The following is a 17090-nucleotide window of genomic DNA, read 5'->3' as shown; positions in this document are numbered from 1 at the left end:
GCGGTGAATTATATATTGTTTTTTTTTAAGTTTATTTATTTATTTTGAGAGAGAGAGAGTGACAGAGAGAGAGCAGGGGAGGGATGGAGAGAGAGGAAGAGAATCCCAAGCAGGCTCCACACTGTCCACGTGGAGACTGATGTGGGGCTCGAACTCACGAACCGTGAGATCATGACCTGAGCCAAAACCAAGAGTTGGGGCTTAACCGACTGAGCCACCCAGGTGCCCCTGAATTACGTATTGTTGAGAAATATTTGCTCTCTCTCTCCCTTCTGCAGGAGAGCACCTGCCGATGTCACTGATGATGGGTTTGGCCACGTGACTTGCTTTGGCCAGAAGAATGAGGTGGTCCATGGTGCACTGTGAGCAGAGGCCGAAAGAAGACTGTCACTTTCCTGCTTATTTTTTTGTGCATCTGCTGTTGCTACAAGAAGGCAATGGCCAGGCCACATCCTGGCCCTAGAAGAAGAGTTAGAGCCATGTGAGGCAGATACGTGCTTCCTCAGCCAAGAAGACTGGATTAGCTCCCCGCAGCTGATGCACAGAAGTGCCTGGCCCGGCCCAACCTGGATCAGCCAACCCTCAGTTGGCCCAGAGGCTTATTGTGCAGAAACTTTGCGGGTATCGGTATACAGCATGCTTCCGGCCATAGTGGACTGATGGGGACATGGGGCTCATTGAATGGCCAAGATGCACTTCTTAGTGCTGCAACTCATCAAGTCTCAGGCAGCACTGAATAACTTTGGACCCCTCCCCCCCCCACCTCCCCAGAGCAGGGCAGAGCTGCTTCCAGAGACTTCCCATGTGGTGAAGCAGAGAAGGTACAAGATAAGCTCTGAAGGAGGCAGAGTTAGGGCCCAGCCAGGCGTGCTTGACTCCTCTTCCCGAGGGTGCAGTCAGCTAAGTGAGTCTTCCCTGGGGAGGAGTGAGGCCGGGAGTGTGACTCTTCCATCAGGAAACTCTGGCCAGACACACAGGGAAGACTTTGGGGTGCCCCGTAGAAAAGCAGCCTGCTAAATTCTATTTTCCTTGGGGGCTTCCTACCTTCTTTACCAGCCAGCCTTTCTTTAGTCCACTCGGTTCCAAGCCGCAGAGCTGAATGCCCTCCACATGGCTTTGGCTCTGGACTCTCTGAGCTGGGTGTCAAGGTTTTTCTCATAGAGAGAAGGAAGTTCAGAGGCCCAGAGCACCCAGCCCTACAGAAGGTGCCTTTTACTCTCTCCAACCCAGCCTTAGGCCCTCCTCTCCATTCTTCTGTCCCAGAAATCATCTCAGACCGCATGCCTTACTCACTGGCCCCCTGAGGTTCCCTGTAGTGGCCTGGCCACCGCTTAATGGTTGACTGCTGGCTTGCTAGATCAGAGTGCTCCCTGTGCACCTGTCAGGGTCACTTCCTGGGCTGAGTTCCTGTTCATGACTGCTGCCCACAGGGCCCATCGCCCAAGGCTGGTTGCTGGGTGTATGGGGCTCCACCTGCCTGTCCTTTCTCCTTGTGCCTGCACCAGAGCACAGGGGGGTGCTGATCTTTTCCCCTGACCCCCACCCTGACTCAAATGTGCTCATCAGATTGCCTGTCAAGGAGGAAATCCTGACGTGAGGACTGCTTGGGGCGAGTGCTTGGAAATGTGCCTGGAACATGGTTCTCAGCAAACCAACCTAGATGTTCAGATCAGCTCGCTGGAAGAAAAGCCAGAGAGGCACTGTAAATCGTCAAACCCTGCCCACCCCTCGCCCCCGGAGACAACCAACAAACAGCCAGTAAATGCCTCAGCATTAAACATTTCTTGGTGAAGGCGGGACAGTCAATTTTGACACTGTTGTGAAAAAAATACAGCCTAGTTTCTGTTCAAATGCACCAAATTTACTGCCCGGGTTCTCATTAACTACTGTCAAGGCAAAGCAGATAGACAAAATAAATTATGAAAAAATTACTTTTTTAATGTACAAAAAGACTTATTTACAAGTTGAGTGTGTCATCTCAATTCATAGCATGTAGAAAAAGCTAAATATTTTGGAGATATAAATTTGGCTGGATGATTCACCTACAGTATTTTCAGGGACGACGCCTTCTGTACAGGTTATACACAGGCTGGGGACGGCTAGTGAAATCCTAGCTCAGGGAGTGAACGAACACCGCCACGGAGCCCACGCCCTCGGAGGGGTCCCAGGGCTGTTATTTGGACTTGGCTTTGTCTCTGGACCCTAACAAAGCGTCTGATGTTCTGGGATGCAGAGGGCCCAGGGAAAATCTTGGCCCTGCCGTGGCCGAGGCCAGGGTCACGGTTATCATCAGGCTCACAGTGGTGTGGTTGCTTTTGGCCAGGTCGCCACGAATTCAGCGTGGGAAAGGTGTGTGTGTGGGGCGGGTGTATGTGTGTGTGGTGGGGGGAGGGGGGAGGCATCCATTCGCCCTACAGTATGTTCAGGAACGATGTCTTCTGATACCAGTCCCAAGTTCCACTTCCAGGGGGGGCTTGTTCACAGCGAACAGGAAAATTCAGTGATGGTCCCTCAGAGTCCCAGGAAACAACCCCTTCACCCACTCAGCCCCACCAAAAACACCATGCAGGTCATCGTGCTCTGCGGAATGAACAGGACAGAGGGGAGGGGACCCAGAAGACCCCGGGACGTCATGTTGTACCTCGGCACAGACCACTGGGCTGCAGGTAAGCGGACAACACAGCCTGGGGGAGGCTGGGCAGAGGCCGCCATCAAAGTCCTGGGGTTTTCCGTGGCAAAGTGGGCGGACAGTGCATCGGAGAAACAGGATTGGGTAAACATACGACTTCCTCTTCCTATGGGAGATCTCCAGGGTGGCCTGAGGCCGGGTCCCTGGCGCTCTCTCACTTTCTGGAGGTCCCGTGCCAGGCGTCGGCTCACCTGGGTCCATCCCTAGCCCACAGCAGCTCCAGCCACCCCGAGGTATTTAGAAGTGTTCTTTCCAGGAAGGGCTACATTCTACATGCATGAACACTGTAAACACGGTCTGGAGAGGCCAGGGCAGCTTCTGGGCTTGCCCCAAGCACTACAATTTTTCTTTTTTTCTGGCAATACTTCCATTCTTTAGTCACTCATATACACTTGAACAGCCTGCCCGTCGCAAACTTGGCTTCGCGGGGTAGAGATGCCAGCTCTACCAGACCTGGAGTCAGGACATGCTTCCAAATCATCCAGGTAAAAATCTGTTTTCTTCCTCTGTGGCACAGGGACGCGAGAGGCCTCAAGAAGTAAGCTTCGTAGAAGAATTCCAGTGGGCCAGGAATTCCATTACCTTGCAGGTACGGGAACGAGAAACTTCTCTTCCTGGATTAGAATATCCAGTATGGCTTTCGGATTCAAACCCAAATGTGGTTCCCTCTACCCTCTTTCCTCATGTACTTGGAAAGCCTTTGGCCAGTGTAATCCCTCATTAGCCAAATGACAGAGGTGAAGAAGCCAGAACAATTTGGTCCTATAAACACCAAAGGCTGGGAAGCACTGTGCAAACGAGTTTTTCGCTCCTGCCTTGCCTTTCTTGTTGAGACTTTTTAAAAGTGTTCTGAAAAGCCATCCCGAAGACGACCAGACAGGTTGCACACGAAGCTGCCCTTAAAGCATTTGTGGTCTGGACCGGCCATTGGCAAAACTCCCTCAGACCTATTTAATACTTTTTTTTGGAAAAAGACAAACTAGAACTCCCGTGCTCTGGGAAATGAAGGTTCCTCCGACTCCACGGAGCGTTGGGGGCTGGGAACTTAGGTCATCATGTTCAGGAACTTGCTCTCCTCTGCCAGGCTGGTGAGCATGGAGCTCATGTCCCCAACCGCCATGTTGCTGATGCCCGTGGGGATGGAGGGCAGAGTCAGGGAGTTCCGGGGGGTGGTGAGGCAGGAGGAGTTCTGGGAGAGGCTGTGGAGGAGGCTGGGACTCAGGGTGCCTGAGAGCAAGCTCGAGTGATCGCCCTCATCCATGATGGCATCAAAATCAATCTGGGGAGCCTCCAGTAGCTGGGAGTCCACAGTGCTGGACACCTGGTTGACCCCTGGAGAGGGCAAGGGCTGGGGCTGGACGCTGTCGGGGCAGGCCTGTGGCGGCGGTGGCTGGGGCCGCATGACCTGGCAGCCTGCGTGGTTCTCCAGGCCTCCGTTCTGTTCATACATGTGGATCTGGCCATAGTAGTACAGCATGCTGTGGTCCGGGACCCCACCCGTGTCCTGCGGAGGGGGCTGGGGAGGCCGGGACACCACGCCGCCCATTGCTCCCTTGGGCACATCTGCCATCTCCTGATGGGTCGACACAGCAGCCATGGCGTGGCCAGTGGCTCTGGCGTAGGCCAGCTGCACCCCGGCACGCACCCCCCGGTGGCAGCCAGCGGGGCTGGGCTCGGCGGGAGGCCGGGGTTGAACTAGGCCAAAGCTGGATCCAGCTACCCCCGCGGTGCCCTGCTGGGGCTCCATGAAGCCAGGTTGCTGGGCAGGTAGAAGGTTGGGGCCCTGGCGGTAGCTCTCCTGGCTTATGGGGTTCGCCAGGTGATGGCTCTGCTGTGGGTAGCTCTGGGTTGAGTGAAGCGGAGGCATCCCGGCCAGGGCTGAATTGGTGATTCCGAGTTCCCTGCGGCTGCTGCCCATCATGGCGGCTTCGGGAGCGATTTCCATTTGCTGGGGGAGCCCCAAGTGGACTGGCTTGGCTGCCATGTTGTTACAGGACGGGGGGTACTGGCTCAAGGTCCCACCCATGGCACTGGGACTCAGCTGGGGGTGGGCCTGGCCGTAATTGGTGTGGGGGCTCACGGTGGTGGTCATATTGGAACACTGACCACCTGTCCCTGGCTGCCGCAGCTGCTGCATGTAATTTATCCTAGGCACCGAGGGGCCTCCCCCGCAGGGCTGAAAGTGTCCCTGCCCGCTGTCCAGGGCTCCCGGGCTCAGCTGCAGGCCTTGTGGACTATAGCCCGGGTACTGGCCGAAGGCTGGCTTCTGCTGCACCACAGCCAGGTTGCCCTGCGAGAAGGGCGAAGGCTTCGCCTGGCTGGCCAGGGCGTCCATGGTGCCGGAGCTCACCTCATTCCACTGCACAGGCATGTTGTTTTTGTTCAGGCTGGAGGGGGGCCCGTAGCCCAGCTGGCAGCCTCCCAGCACAGGGGCAGAGGGGCCCACGTTGGAGTCCGCAGCCACCATCCTGCGGGGGCCGTGCAGCCCGGGGCTGGGCAGTTTGGGGTTCTCAGAGAAGCAGGTGCTTTCGGGGGGATAGGCCTGTGAGGGGCTGTCGTCCAGGGCACCGCCCGCGTGCGCCTTGATGTACTGTACCACGTCGTCCGGCAGCACGAGGTCGTCCTCGGGCAGCATGAGGCCCACCTCGGGCCCGGCGCTGTCCGCCCCCACCGCCAAGGCCTCCGTGGCCACGTGCTCGCTGATGCTGGGCGGCCGCGGCGAGTAGGCGCCTCGGGCCAGGCCGCCGTCGGCGCTGGCGTGGCCGGGCAGGCGGAGACCTCGCCTGTCGGCGCAGGGCGGCAGCGGGGCCGGGTTCACGTCGTGGGCGCTGTGGAAGCGCTGCACCCGCGGCGCAGCCAGGGCGTCGGGTCGCCTCACCGGGTCGCTGGCCCGCCGCGCCCCGCCGCCCGGCGCCTCGTGGGGGAAGGCGGGCGCGGGCCCCGCGTGGCCGTGCGCCGGCCCGTCGCTGCCCCGCCGCGGCCCCAGCGGGCGCGCGCAGGGGCCGGGCGGCGCCAGCCTGGTCCGGAGGCCCGCGCGCTCCAGGCCGGGCAGCGGGGTGGGCGGCGGCCCGCCCGTGGCCGCGGCGTACTTGGCGCGCAGGCTGTACTGCTGCGCGGGCGTGAGGCTGAGCGGCCCCGAGCCGCCGCCGCTGCACTGGCTGGCCTCGCTGGAGCGCCGCGACGCGTCGGTGGAGATCGGGTCGTAGGAGTCGGCCGAGCTGGCGTTGTGCGGGCGGCCGGCGCCCAGGGGCGAGGCCTCGCTGGAGCGGCGGCTGGAAAAGTAGGGGGAGATGCCGGAGGAGCGGCGGCTCACGGTGTAGGCGGAGCTGACCGTGCTGGTGGAGCTGTCGCGGCGCTCCTGCAGGTGGCTCAGCATGGTCACCTCGCCCGCGGACAGTTCGGACAGCCGCGGGTTGGGCAGCAGCCCGCTCGGCCCGCCGCCGCCGAGGTTTTCCAGGATGGAGCCTGCGGGAAAGGAGATTGGTCAGTGCCCAGGGAGGCGGGGGTGGGGGTGGGGGTGGGGGCGCGGGGCCTCTCCTGCTTTGCCCCAGCCGAGTGTGCCCGGCCACACAGCAGGAGCTCAACCAATGAGGCTGGATTGGGATCTTAGCTACCACCGGCTGGCTGGCCCTGGATTCTGATGTCTGATCCTTAGTTTCTCCACCTGTAGACAGAACCTGCCTCTCCATAGGAGGAGGTTATTGAGAGGAGTGTGTGTGTGTGTGTGTGTGTGTGTGTGTGTGTGTGTATGTGTGTGTGTGGGGGGGGAGCCCCGAAGGCCCTGGCCACAGCCTGGCTGCCCCTTCACCTTCTGTGTTTGGGTGTAGCCAGGTGGGCTCCCCAGGGGCTGGGTTTACTGGGCAGGCTGCTTAGCCACCCCCCTGAGATCCACACCCATGGAAGACAGCAAAGGCCCCAGAGCGCGCAGGGAGAAGTGTGTGGTGACGCAGGCTCAATGACAGCTGATGTCACAGGGAGCTCTGAGCCTTGAACGGCCTGACACTCCTGCAGGGATCAGTCACTGGATGGGGGCCACCCCAGGAAGGGGTGACCTTGGGTAAGGCAGCTGTCTGCCACCCAGGCGATTTCTGTATGAGGCTGACAGTTGAAGGCCTTTCACCAGCAGGTCCCTCAACAGCTGGGGCAACAAATCCTCCTTGCAAGCGAAAGCTGGCGCCTCTCAGTGTCCACCACACTGGCTGTCGGTCCCTGGGAGGGCACACTGCCTGGCACAGAGTCAGCGCTCAGGAAATGCCCCCGAAGACGCTTTGCACATCTTCGTCAATGCCTCCTGAGGCTGTCTTCTCCATGAAGTCCTCTCTGCGCTTCCTCAGCTGACCTGCTGTCTCCCTCCTCTGCACAGTTCCACCCTGAGCTCTGTCGTCGCTTCCTGGCTCCTTCCCTGTCAAGTGTGCATCTCATGGCATGGCCCTCTGACCACAGGCTCCTTCTGACCACAGGGACTGGGGGTGTATTGCTCCCCTCCCTAGAGCCTTTGCCGTGGTGCTCTCGGCAGATGCATGGCCCGGGGTGTCTCAGCTCTGCCGATGGTCTGTTTAGGGCACTTTCACCTCTCTGAGCCTCACCTTCCTCATCTGTGCAATGGGCTGGCAAGAGCCATCCTATTGTGGGCAGCTGGTGCCATGGCAGGTGGCATTCGATGGAGGTTAACCTAGTGGGTGCTCGCCCCAGGCTCTCCCCCGCCCCTGCCCGTGCACCCGGGGCCTCCACTCACCACTTCCCGGGAGGGGAGGCAGCTTGGTGTTCCGGGTGTGTGGAGCCGGCCCGGCCCAGGAGCAGGAATCCTTCAGTGACTTGAGCTTCTCCTTCTTGAGCTGCTCGAACCGGTGCATGGCGGTCATGTGTTTGCGCAGCTGCAGGCCACCAGCAGAGGGAGCGGCCAGGGCTGAGGCGTCGGCCCCCGGGGGCGTGTCATCCAGAGCTGTCAGGTCTCCCAGGCTCCCGGGCCCAGTCCCCGGCATCTCCACGCCGCTGTCGTTGTTGGGGGCACTGCCCAGGGGAGAGGGCTCGCTGCTGCAGGACGACTGGGCCCCGGGGCTGGACTGACACAGCTACAGGGGTGTGGTGAGAGGGCACAGGCTCAGAGGGTGCGAGAGCCCGCTGGGCCCTTACACACCCAGGAAGGAAGCTGCCACGTGGAGGAGCTTCCAAGCATCATTCTGTTTGGCCACCTCACTTCTCTGAACCTCAGCTTCCCCAGCTGTAAGATGGACCTGTGCTGCCTCTGGGACAGGGTCAGTGGCTGGACGGCAAGCATCCGGTTCGCAGAAGGCACCAGTAATGGACAGCTCCACGTTCCCCTGCCTCGTGCTCCTCTGTTCTCCTAGCCAGCGTCTGGGCCAGACCTCTGCATGTGGGGCTTTCAACGTATGGGCACTTGGAAGCTGTCCCCCACAGAGGCTGCCACGGCTGCATGAAGATGACCTCAAGGGGGGTACTTAATGTGCCCAACGACAGGGAGGTGCCGTATGATGTAGCAAGGAACGGCGGAGGCCCGCTGACCTGCTGCTTTCTCAACAGGCCAGACGCAGGTTGTTGGAAAGGGCAAGGAAGACCAGGGAAGGTGGACCTCCTGGATCCAGGCCCTTGCCCGAACGGCCACCCCAAACTAGCCGTCCCGCTGGGCCGATGCGGAGTGGGGCAGAGAGCTCATAGCCCACGTGTACAATGCAGGACTCCATAGAGCCTGAGCTACCTTCACTGGGACTTGGGATCTGAGCCCGGCCGAGGCTCACTTCAGATGTAGCACCTCTGGGCTCATTCCTAGGCCAACAGCCCCCAAATTCCAGATTTTTCCTTGGGAAGCTACAGTGCTCCCTTCTGCCCACAGCACGACCCACATTTTTCATGTTGGCATTCAAGATCCATTGTCAGCTGGTCCCTCCCTCCTCTGTGGCCTGAACTCACACCTCCACTCGGCCCTGTCCCTCCTGGAGGGTGGGCCCCACGGTTTGCTCCTATACCTGCCAGCTTGACCCCTGCTGCCAGCCCCTATCTGTCCCCAGGGTTCCACCTGCAGTGTTTGGTGTCTACCTGTCCAAACCCACCTTGCTAGGCTCCTGAGGGGCCTGGACCGACAAGTCAGTCCATGCCTAGGCATCAGCCCTGGACAAGCACCCCAGCCCGCCCGCATCACGCCAGCCCGCCCGCACCCCCACCGGGCTTCTCTGCTCACCTCAGTACCGTCTATCCTTAGGGGAGGTACAGTCGAGAAAAAGAGGTGGAGACAAAGAACAGGTGGTTAGAACAAAAGGAGTGGAGGCCACGGGGGCAAGGACACAGAGACAGGACAGAAGGGAGGGGACCGACCGTGGCGCAATGGTGCCGGTCGGCAAGGCAGACCCCAGGAACCGCCCGCAGACTGACCACTTGGGGGCAGGCATCCCTGCTGCCCGTGGCCCTGCCCAGCAGCATGGGACGTGGCACAAGACAGGTTCTACGAGAGGCCCAAGGTAGTGAAGGGAGGAAAAGTTGAGCTGGAGAGAGGAGGATGTACGTCATCGTGCACTTAGAGCGGGGGACCCCGACGCAGACCCCACGCGGCAGCTGGGGCTCTGAGCCCTCGTGCTGCTGGGCCGGACCTCCTGGGGGTGGGTGGGAGGCATGGACTGGGGCCTCCACTGCCCAGCTCTGCTTACCCCGGAGCTCTCGGTCTTGATGGCTTTGATGTGCAGGCAGTCTTCCACGGCCTGGCTGGTGCTGCTGGCCTCGGCACTCTCCTCCGAGCCCCGGCCCCCGGGCTCGGCACTGGCCTCGTGGTCCCCGTTCTCCTTGAGCAGCGGGGCGCGGAGGTGCACGTCGTTACGCTGCTTCTTGGTGACGTGAGCATCTGGGCCGTGTACCGTCTTCACATGCTTCCGGAGAGAGCTGGGGTCCGTGTATCGCTTGGTGCAGCCTGGGATCTTGCAGATGTAGGGTTTCTGGGAAGAGAAGGAGGCCTGTGTTATGCATGGGACGTAAAGACAGACTGTGAGAGGGAGCGCTCCCCAGTCTCCCGAAGCCATGTCATGTCCTTCGGCAGAGCCCAGCCGGCAGTCGGAAGGTGCTCAAGCTAATCTACAGCCAGTGTGCCCGGAGGGAGCCAAGCCAGCCCTGGGCCTGCAGGAGCCTGGCCCCTCTGGTCTCATCTGCCGTCTTTTCATGCAGGTAAGCACATGGTTGAGGAAGCCCTCATCACTAGCTAGGGACCCAGATCAGAGACAACGGAAGGAGTGGGGACACAGAGCATGGTGGGACTGCTGCCTCCCCTGTCATCAGGGCACTGGGATGTTTTCGTGTTGGTCTGTTACACCTGTGAGACAGCATTTAACACCCGGTCTCTCTGGTGAGGAAAGTCAGGTTCACAGAGGCAAAGAAACGGGCTCGAAGTCACTTAGGAACAGGACGAAAACCCAGGGTTTCTGAACCTCAGTCCTGAGCTCACACACACGCACACCTATATACCCCACACCTGCGTGTAGACACTCCCCCATACCCACACGCACACGTTCATACGTGCTCACACATGTGCGTGCAGACACACACTCAAACACACACGCACACACATATGCACATGTACATCCACATGCACACACATCCTACAAATCCACGTCCACAAAAGACCCACATAATACACACACACACACACACACACACACACACACACACCCCTCGCCGAGGCGAGCTGTTGTCTGCAGAGGCCCTACGGGGTTTAGATTCCTTTGGGAATTCCTCTGATTTCTTGCAAGCGTTGGAGGAAATCCCTTTGGGGTCCAAAATGTATCTAAGCTTTTAGAAATGTTCCTTCCCGAGTCTACCTGAGCAAAAGCAGTTGGGCGGCTGGGCTCGGACTGGGAGGCAGTACGGCAGACTGCTCTCCCTGGGCTCTCTCAGCCCTGCCAGGGGCTCTGGCTAGCTGGGGATACAAAGGCCGCCCTGTGCCCCATCCGTAGGGGGCTGAGAGCTACGGCAGGTCAGAGGCATTAGCCGCGACAGCACGTCGGTGCCAGCTGCCCAAGGGCCTGCCGACGTGTGCTGAGCTCAGACCGAAGGTCGGGGAGGAGGGGAGGGGCATCAGGCACCTGGCCACCTGATGGCCTACAGAAGTCTAGAAGGCACGCATCTACTCGAGTGTCAGCGGGGCCCCACACACACGTGCCGTGCACACCCTGGCCGGCGTACCTCGTTGGAGTGGGTGCGGTTCTGGTGCTTGGCGCGGTCTGAGGCGTTGGAGAAGGCCTTGTTGCAACCCTCGTGCTCACACACATATGGTTTCTCCCCAGTGTGGGACCGCAGGTGCGTCTTCAGGTTCTCCAGGCGGGAGTAGGCCTTTGAGCAGCCCTCGAACTGGGAAGAGGTGGGTTGGGTCAGCGAGGGGTGCCCCAGATCCAACGTAGGGCTGGCCCACTGCCTCCTCCCCAGGTCCCCTCATCTGCTGTACCCCCCCCCCTCCCCGGGGCACCCAGGAGTACGCATTTTAACAGAAATGTCTATCTTGCTTTCAGATTCTAAAATGACATCGGGCCACTGTAGAAAACCCGGAAAAGACGGAAAAGTGCAAAAAGAGAAAGGAAAGGACATGCCCGAGGACAACCACTGGCAACATGGAAATAAGTCTCTTTCTGGGGACTTTGTGGCTCATCCCCGGTTTTTGTTTTTAAGTTTATTTATTTATTTTGAGAGAGAGAGAGAGAGTGGGAGAGAGTGGGGGAGAGGAGGGAGAAAGAGAGAGAATCGGAAGCAGACTCCACACTGTCAGCACAGAGTCCAGTGAGGGGCTCCAACTCACTAACTGTGAGATCATGACCCGAGCGGAAGTCAAGAGTTGGATGTTTAACCAACTGAGCCACCCAGGCGCCCCCATCCCCATGTTTTATTTATTTATTTATTTATTTATTTATTTATTATTATTATTTTTATTTTTATTTTGAGAGAGAGAGAGAGAGAATGGGAGAGGGTCAGAGAGAGAGAATCCCAAGCAGGTTCTATGATGTCAGTGCAAAGCCCAGTGCAGGGCTCAGTCTCATGAACCATGAGATTATGACCTGAGCCGAAATCGAGTTGAATGCTTAACTGACTGAGCCACCCAGGCAGCCCTCATCCCCACGTTTTAAAGCCAAACTGGGAACATATCAAGTATTTAGTTACATACTCCATTTGTCAAAATCAACGACACATGGTGAGAATCATCCCATATCATTAAAAACTCTTTGAAAATGTTATTTTAAACTGTTTCCAGGGGTACCAAAGCTCTAACCCCCGGTCAGAACTTTGGTGTGCATTAAAATGTGCTGAGAATGAAATCCAGTTTTCTCCGTGTCCTTGAGTGAGCTGGCCGCCCTCACACTTGCTATGGCCATGCTGGTCCCCATTCAGTTCCTTGACCCCACCAAGTTCTTCCCAGCACGGGGCCTTTGCACACACTGTCCCCCTCTGGCTGGAACCTCACCCCGGCCCTGGCCTGGCTCACTCCCTCTCAATCTCTTAGGTCATTTCCTCTGAGAGCATTTCTCTGATATTCTTAATCGTAACACTACTGTTTTCCGTTTATACTGCCTACCACAATTTATAATGATCTTCACCATTTTATTATCTGGCCTTCCCACCAGGATGCAAGCTGGAAGAGAGCAGGTATCATCTAGATCTTGTTCATTTTTGTGTTCCTAGTATTTAGTGTCTATGAAAAAATCCATTTTCGGCACTCAAGAAACATTAAAAAATTTTTTTTGTACTCATTTATTCATCTTTGAGAGACAGAGAGCGACAGAGCATGAGCAGGGAAGCGGCAGAGAGAGACACACACAGAATCGGAAGCAGGCTCCAGGTTCTGAGGTGTCAGCACAGAGCCCGACGCGGGGCTTGAACTCACGAACTGCGAGATCATGACCCGAGCCGAAGTTGGACGCTCAACCGACTGAACCACCCAGGCGCCCCAAGAAACATTTTTGAAAAGGAAGGAAGGAGGGAGCACGAGAGTGTGACTGAGACGGAGGGAGCGAGGGAAGGAGGAAGGAGGGACGGATCATCGTGGGGGGTTCTGCACCTATTCCCAAGATGCTGCAACAGCATCTACTGTGCCTGTGAAAACTGCCCTCAGCATGACACGGAAACCCCAGCGGGAACTGTCACACGCTTCACATCCTTGCCTTTATTCCTGACCAGTCTGACTGAGTACATTGGGCTCCAAATGCCTTTGATCTGTTTCTACAACTCACAGCTCGTACCACAGGGCTATGGCGTGCTACCACTTAGCATGTTACGAAAACAACTTGCTGCAGAGGGCCGGAAAGAGCAAAAATAATTTTGCAAAAGGAGGACAAATCTGGAGGACTGACACTTCCCAATGTCAAAATTCACTGCATTACTATCATAAGGGCAGACAGAAGGATCAACGTAATAGAAGAAACGAGAGTTTAGAAATAAACTCATATATTAGCATCAGGTGATTTTCGACAAAGGGCCATTCAATGGGGAAAGAAGAGTGTCTTCAACAAACGGGATCAGGACAACTGGACAGCCACGTGCAAAAAGAATGAAGTTGGACCCCTACCTCATACCATATACCCAGACTCAAAATACATTAAAGACCTAAAGGGTAGAGGTTCCCTATAAAACTATATACAGATTTATATAAATAAGACTATGCATTTATAAACAATAACTCACAGAAGAAAACATAGGGGTAAATCTTTGTGACCTTGGATTAGGCAATGGTTTCTTTGATATGACACCAAAAGCTCAAGCAGTTAAAAAAGTGGACTTCATCAAAATTAAAAACTTTGGTGCTTCAAAGGAAACGATCAAGAAAATGAGAAGAAAAACCCCCAGGGGGAGAAAATGCTGACAAATCATATATCTGATGAGGGTTTAGAACTACTGCAACTCAACAGTAGAGACAAATAACCCAGCTTGAAAATGGGCAAAACATGTGAGTAGACATTTCTCCAGAGATGATATGCAAATGATCACTAAGCACATGAAGAGATGCTCAACATCATCAATCATTAAGGAAATGCTAATCAAAACCACAGTGAGATGCCCTTTCATATCCGCCAAGATGACTGTCATTAAAAGACAGGTTAGCAAGTGTTGGGAACGACGTGAAGAAATCAGCACCTTCACATATTGCTGGTGGGAATGTAAAACAGTGCAGCCTTTTTGGAAATGGGTCTGGCTGGTCCTCAAATCCAGCAATTCTACTCTAGGTACATACACAGGAGAATTAAAAACACAGGTCCGCACAAAAACCTGTACACTAACGTTCGTACTTGTGCTAACAGCCGAAAAGTGAAAACACTGCAAATATCCATCAAGTGATGAATGGATCAAAATACTAGGATCTATCCATACAATGGACAGTCGTTTAGCCATAAAAGGAATGAGGTATTGGGGCGCCTGGGTGGCTCAGTCCGTTAAGCTTTCAACTCTTGGTTTTGGCTCAGGTCATGATCTCACGGTTCTTGGGTTCTAGCCCCACGTTGGGCTCCGCACTGCTGGTGTGGAGCCTGCTTGGGATTCTGTCTCTTTCCCTCTCTCTCTGCCCCTCTCCCACGCTCTCTCTCAAAATAAATAAATAAGCTAAAAAAAAAAAAAAAAAAAGAATGAGGTATTGAACATGCTACAACACGGATGAATCCTGAAAACATGCTGAGTGAGCAAAGACAGACACAAACACTACCCATTGTATGATTCCATTTTTATGAACTGTCTGAAACAGGCAATTCACAGAGATGGGGAAGTAGATTAGTGCTTGTCAGGGAAGGGGGGAGGGGTGGGGAAGAGAATGGGGAGTGACTGCAAACAGGCATGGGGTTTCTTTTTGGGGGTGATGACGTTCTGAAATCAGCTAGTAGTGATGGCCGTACAACTTTGTGAACATACTAAAAATCTATATATATGTTTTTTATTTAAAAATTGTTTTTAATGTTTATTTTTGAGAGATAGAGAGACAGAGACAGAGTGTGAGTGGGGGCGGGGCAGAGAGCAAAGAGAGGGAGACACAGAATCCAAAGCAGGCTTCAGGCTCTGAGCTGTCAGCACAGAGCCCGATGTGGGGTTCGAACCCATGGACCGTGCAAGATCATGACCTGACCACTGAACCAAGTGAACCACCCAGGCGCCCCTGAATTGTATTATTTTTTTAAAAGGGTGAACTTTACGGCATGTGAATTTTTATCCCAATTAAAAAAAGAAGTTAGCAACAAAGATAGCATATTTCATTGAATCCTGGCTACCACCTATTTTAAGACAGCCTGATTTCAGGGATATTAAAATATATGATATTATATTAATATAATATTAAATGTCTATCTCAGAATTATGAAATACGGTGATTCACAGAGAGGAGTTCCCAGAGGCTTCAGTTGCAACCACATCAGTACATCACTGGACCAACGGCCCTTTTATTTTTTATTTATTTAAAACATGTTTTTTAATGTTTAGCTTTGGGAGAGAGAGAGAGAGAGAGGCAGAGAGAGCGAGAGACACAAAATCCCAAGCAGGCTCCAGGTTCTGAGCTGTCAGCACTGAGCCCAATGCAGGGCTCGAACTCACAGAGTGCAAGATCATGACCTGAGCCGAAGTCAGAGGCTTAACGGACTGAGCCCCCCAGGCGTCCCCCACTGGCTCTTTTAAAGAGGGAGCAACTGTGTGTGGTAAAAAAAGGTCTCACCAATCATAGTCACAAATTCTGTTCACTCCATAAGGGAAACTGTCTAAAAGGTCTTAAATCTGTGTTCATTTTGTTCACTTAAAAGAAATTAAAAAAAAAAAAAAAAAAAAGAAATTCACCCAAAGTGATTTTGCTCAAGCTGTGAAACCACCAGTGAAACTTTTCTCTGTGCGGGCGTGGGGGGTGGGGGGTGGGGGGTCAGACCCCAGGGTGCTGCTAAGGGGGCTCCTGTGTCTGGGGTCTGCCAGCCGCGTGGACTGTGGGGGTGCAGCCGTACCCCGGGGCCCAGGGGCACACGGACACAGGTAGGGAACACCGGCACACACCCCCCGCCCCCACTGCCAGGCACACACCCAGAGGGTAAATCAGAGATCTGGGATGGCACACAGGGGCGGGGCCTCAAGAACCCCAGCCCGCCGGAAGGCGCAGAGCAGGAGCGCACAGGACAGACAACATGCTGGAAGGCTGGGTCCCCGTGATGCTGCCCGTGGCCTGTTCAACCCAAGTACACCTGTGGTCAGCCACGTCCAATGCAGCGCCATCACGCGCGAGAGGCGGCAGGGAGGAGGGGCCACTCACCGTGCACTTGTGGGGCTTCTCGCCCGTGTGCCGGCGCATGTGCACCACCAGCATGTACTGGGCCTTGAAGGGCTTCTGCTCCCGCGTGCAGGCCTGCCAGCGGCACACGAACTCCTTCTTCTCCCCATGGATGTGCTCGTTGTTGATGTGCTGCGGGAGCAAGCCCATAGGGAGGGGTGAGCCCAGCCACCCACCCCTGCGGACCCCACCTACAAGGTGCAGACGCCCCACCCAGCAAGACCACCCCCTAGGCGCCAGGCCACGCCTCCTCAGGAGTTCTCATTAGCTGCCATTAACCCAAGATCCACTGGGTGATCTCCTTGTCTCGCTGCATTTCCCAATTCTCTGTCCTCAAAGTGACCACCTATGACGGGCAAAGTCATCCCGCTCACCGCAGGCTGGGCTCTAGGCTCCGGTGGTTATGATGATGCTCCTGGGCTGCAAACAGTAGGCACTAAATAACTGTAGTGAGGCAGTCGTGCACTGTGGTTGGTGCACGAGATGCTTCTCCCAAGCTTGCGCCTATTGTCCCAGGAATTTTTAAATACGCTTTTTTATTCCAATGGAAAACATCAATGCATCCTCACCTCTGTCTTTGACAGTAACCTGTGAGATGATGGCTCTGCCCCTTTTCGCCAAGCCCCAGATAGTTCTGTGGCCTCTGCAGGGCCCAGGCAGCAAGGGTGGGTGGAGCTCGATGGGGACCCCTGACGGTGGGCTCTGGGCACTGTGTGATGCTGCCCCTGGGACAAAATGCTCAGACAGCACGACTGATCTGGAGGTATGGCAAGGGGGAGCCCTGCATCCCAGGGTAGGCGGAGCCAGCAAGCTGCCCTGAGTTGACCCTTTGGATTTTAGTGGTTTGCTTTGATTATTTAACTGAAGGCTGCAGGACTCACTGGAGCAGGGGTATTACTGCCTCTCGGCTTAGGATGTGTGGATATGTGTGGGGCCTCCAGACTTTTATGTCCTTAATCTTTGAGGTGGCTTATTTATCTTGGGGAGTGAAAAAAGGTGGTATAAGTCACTCACACAGTAGTCTGAAAAAGTGTACTGGACCTTGCGTGCTTCCTCTTGCTCTAGGGCTTTTCTCTAAAGGCCACTGGGGAGCCTCCTTGCACCCCCCATCAAGGTCATGTCCTGTCTGTGTGT

General features: G+C 55.7%; 1 protein-coding gene across 5 annotated transcripts in view; it reads right to left on the bottom strand.

Moving 5' to 3' along the window:
• Positions 1-1917: 1917 nt before the first annotated feature.
• Positions 1918-17090, bottom strand: part of GLI2 (GLI family zinc finger 2) — a 256425-nt gene continuing 241252 nt past the window's right edge. For all 5 annotated transcript variants that reach the window (XM_019469380.2, XM_053909772.1, XM_053909766.1 and 2 more), the window contains 5 exons: positions 15939-16088; positions 10871-11035; positions 9349-9630; positions 7425-7761; positions 1918-6154 (listed from right to left, as the gene is read on the bottom strand). In XM_019469380.2, the coding sequence (XP_019324925.2) occupies positions 3735-6154; positions 7425-7761; positions 9349-9630; positions 10871-11035; positions 15939-16088 (3354 nt within the window). In that variant the 3' untranslated portion in view covers positions 1918-3734. The remainder of the gene's footprint in view (positions 6155-7424; positions 7762-9348; positions 9631-10870; positions 11036-15938; positions 16089-17090) is intronic.

Source organism: Panthera pardus, unplaced genomic scaffold (assembly GCF_024362965.1).
Source record: "Panthera pardus isolate Hobbes unplaced genomic scaffold, ASM2436296v1 HiC_scaffold_10, whole genome shotgun sequence".
In the NCBI taxonomy this organism is placed as follows: Eukaryota; Metazoa; Chordata; class Mammalia; order Carnivora; family Felidae; genus Panthera; species Panthera pardus.
Note: the sequence above shows the minus strand (reverse complement) of the source record. Positions and strands in the feature narration are given on the sequence as shown.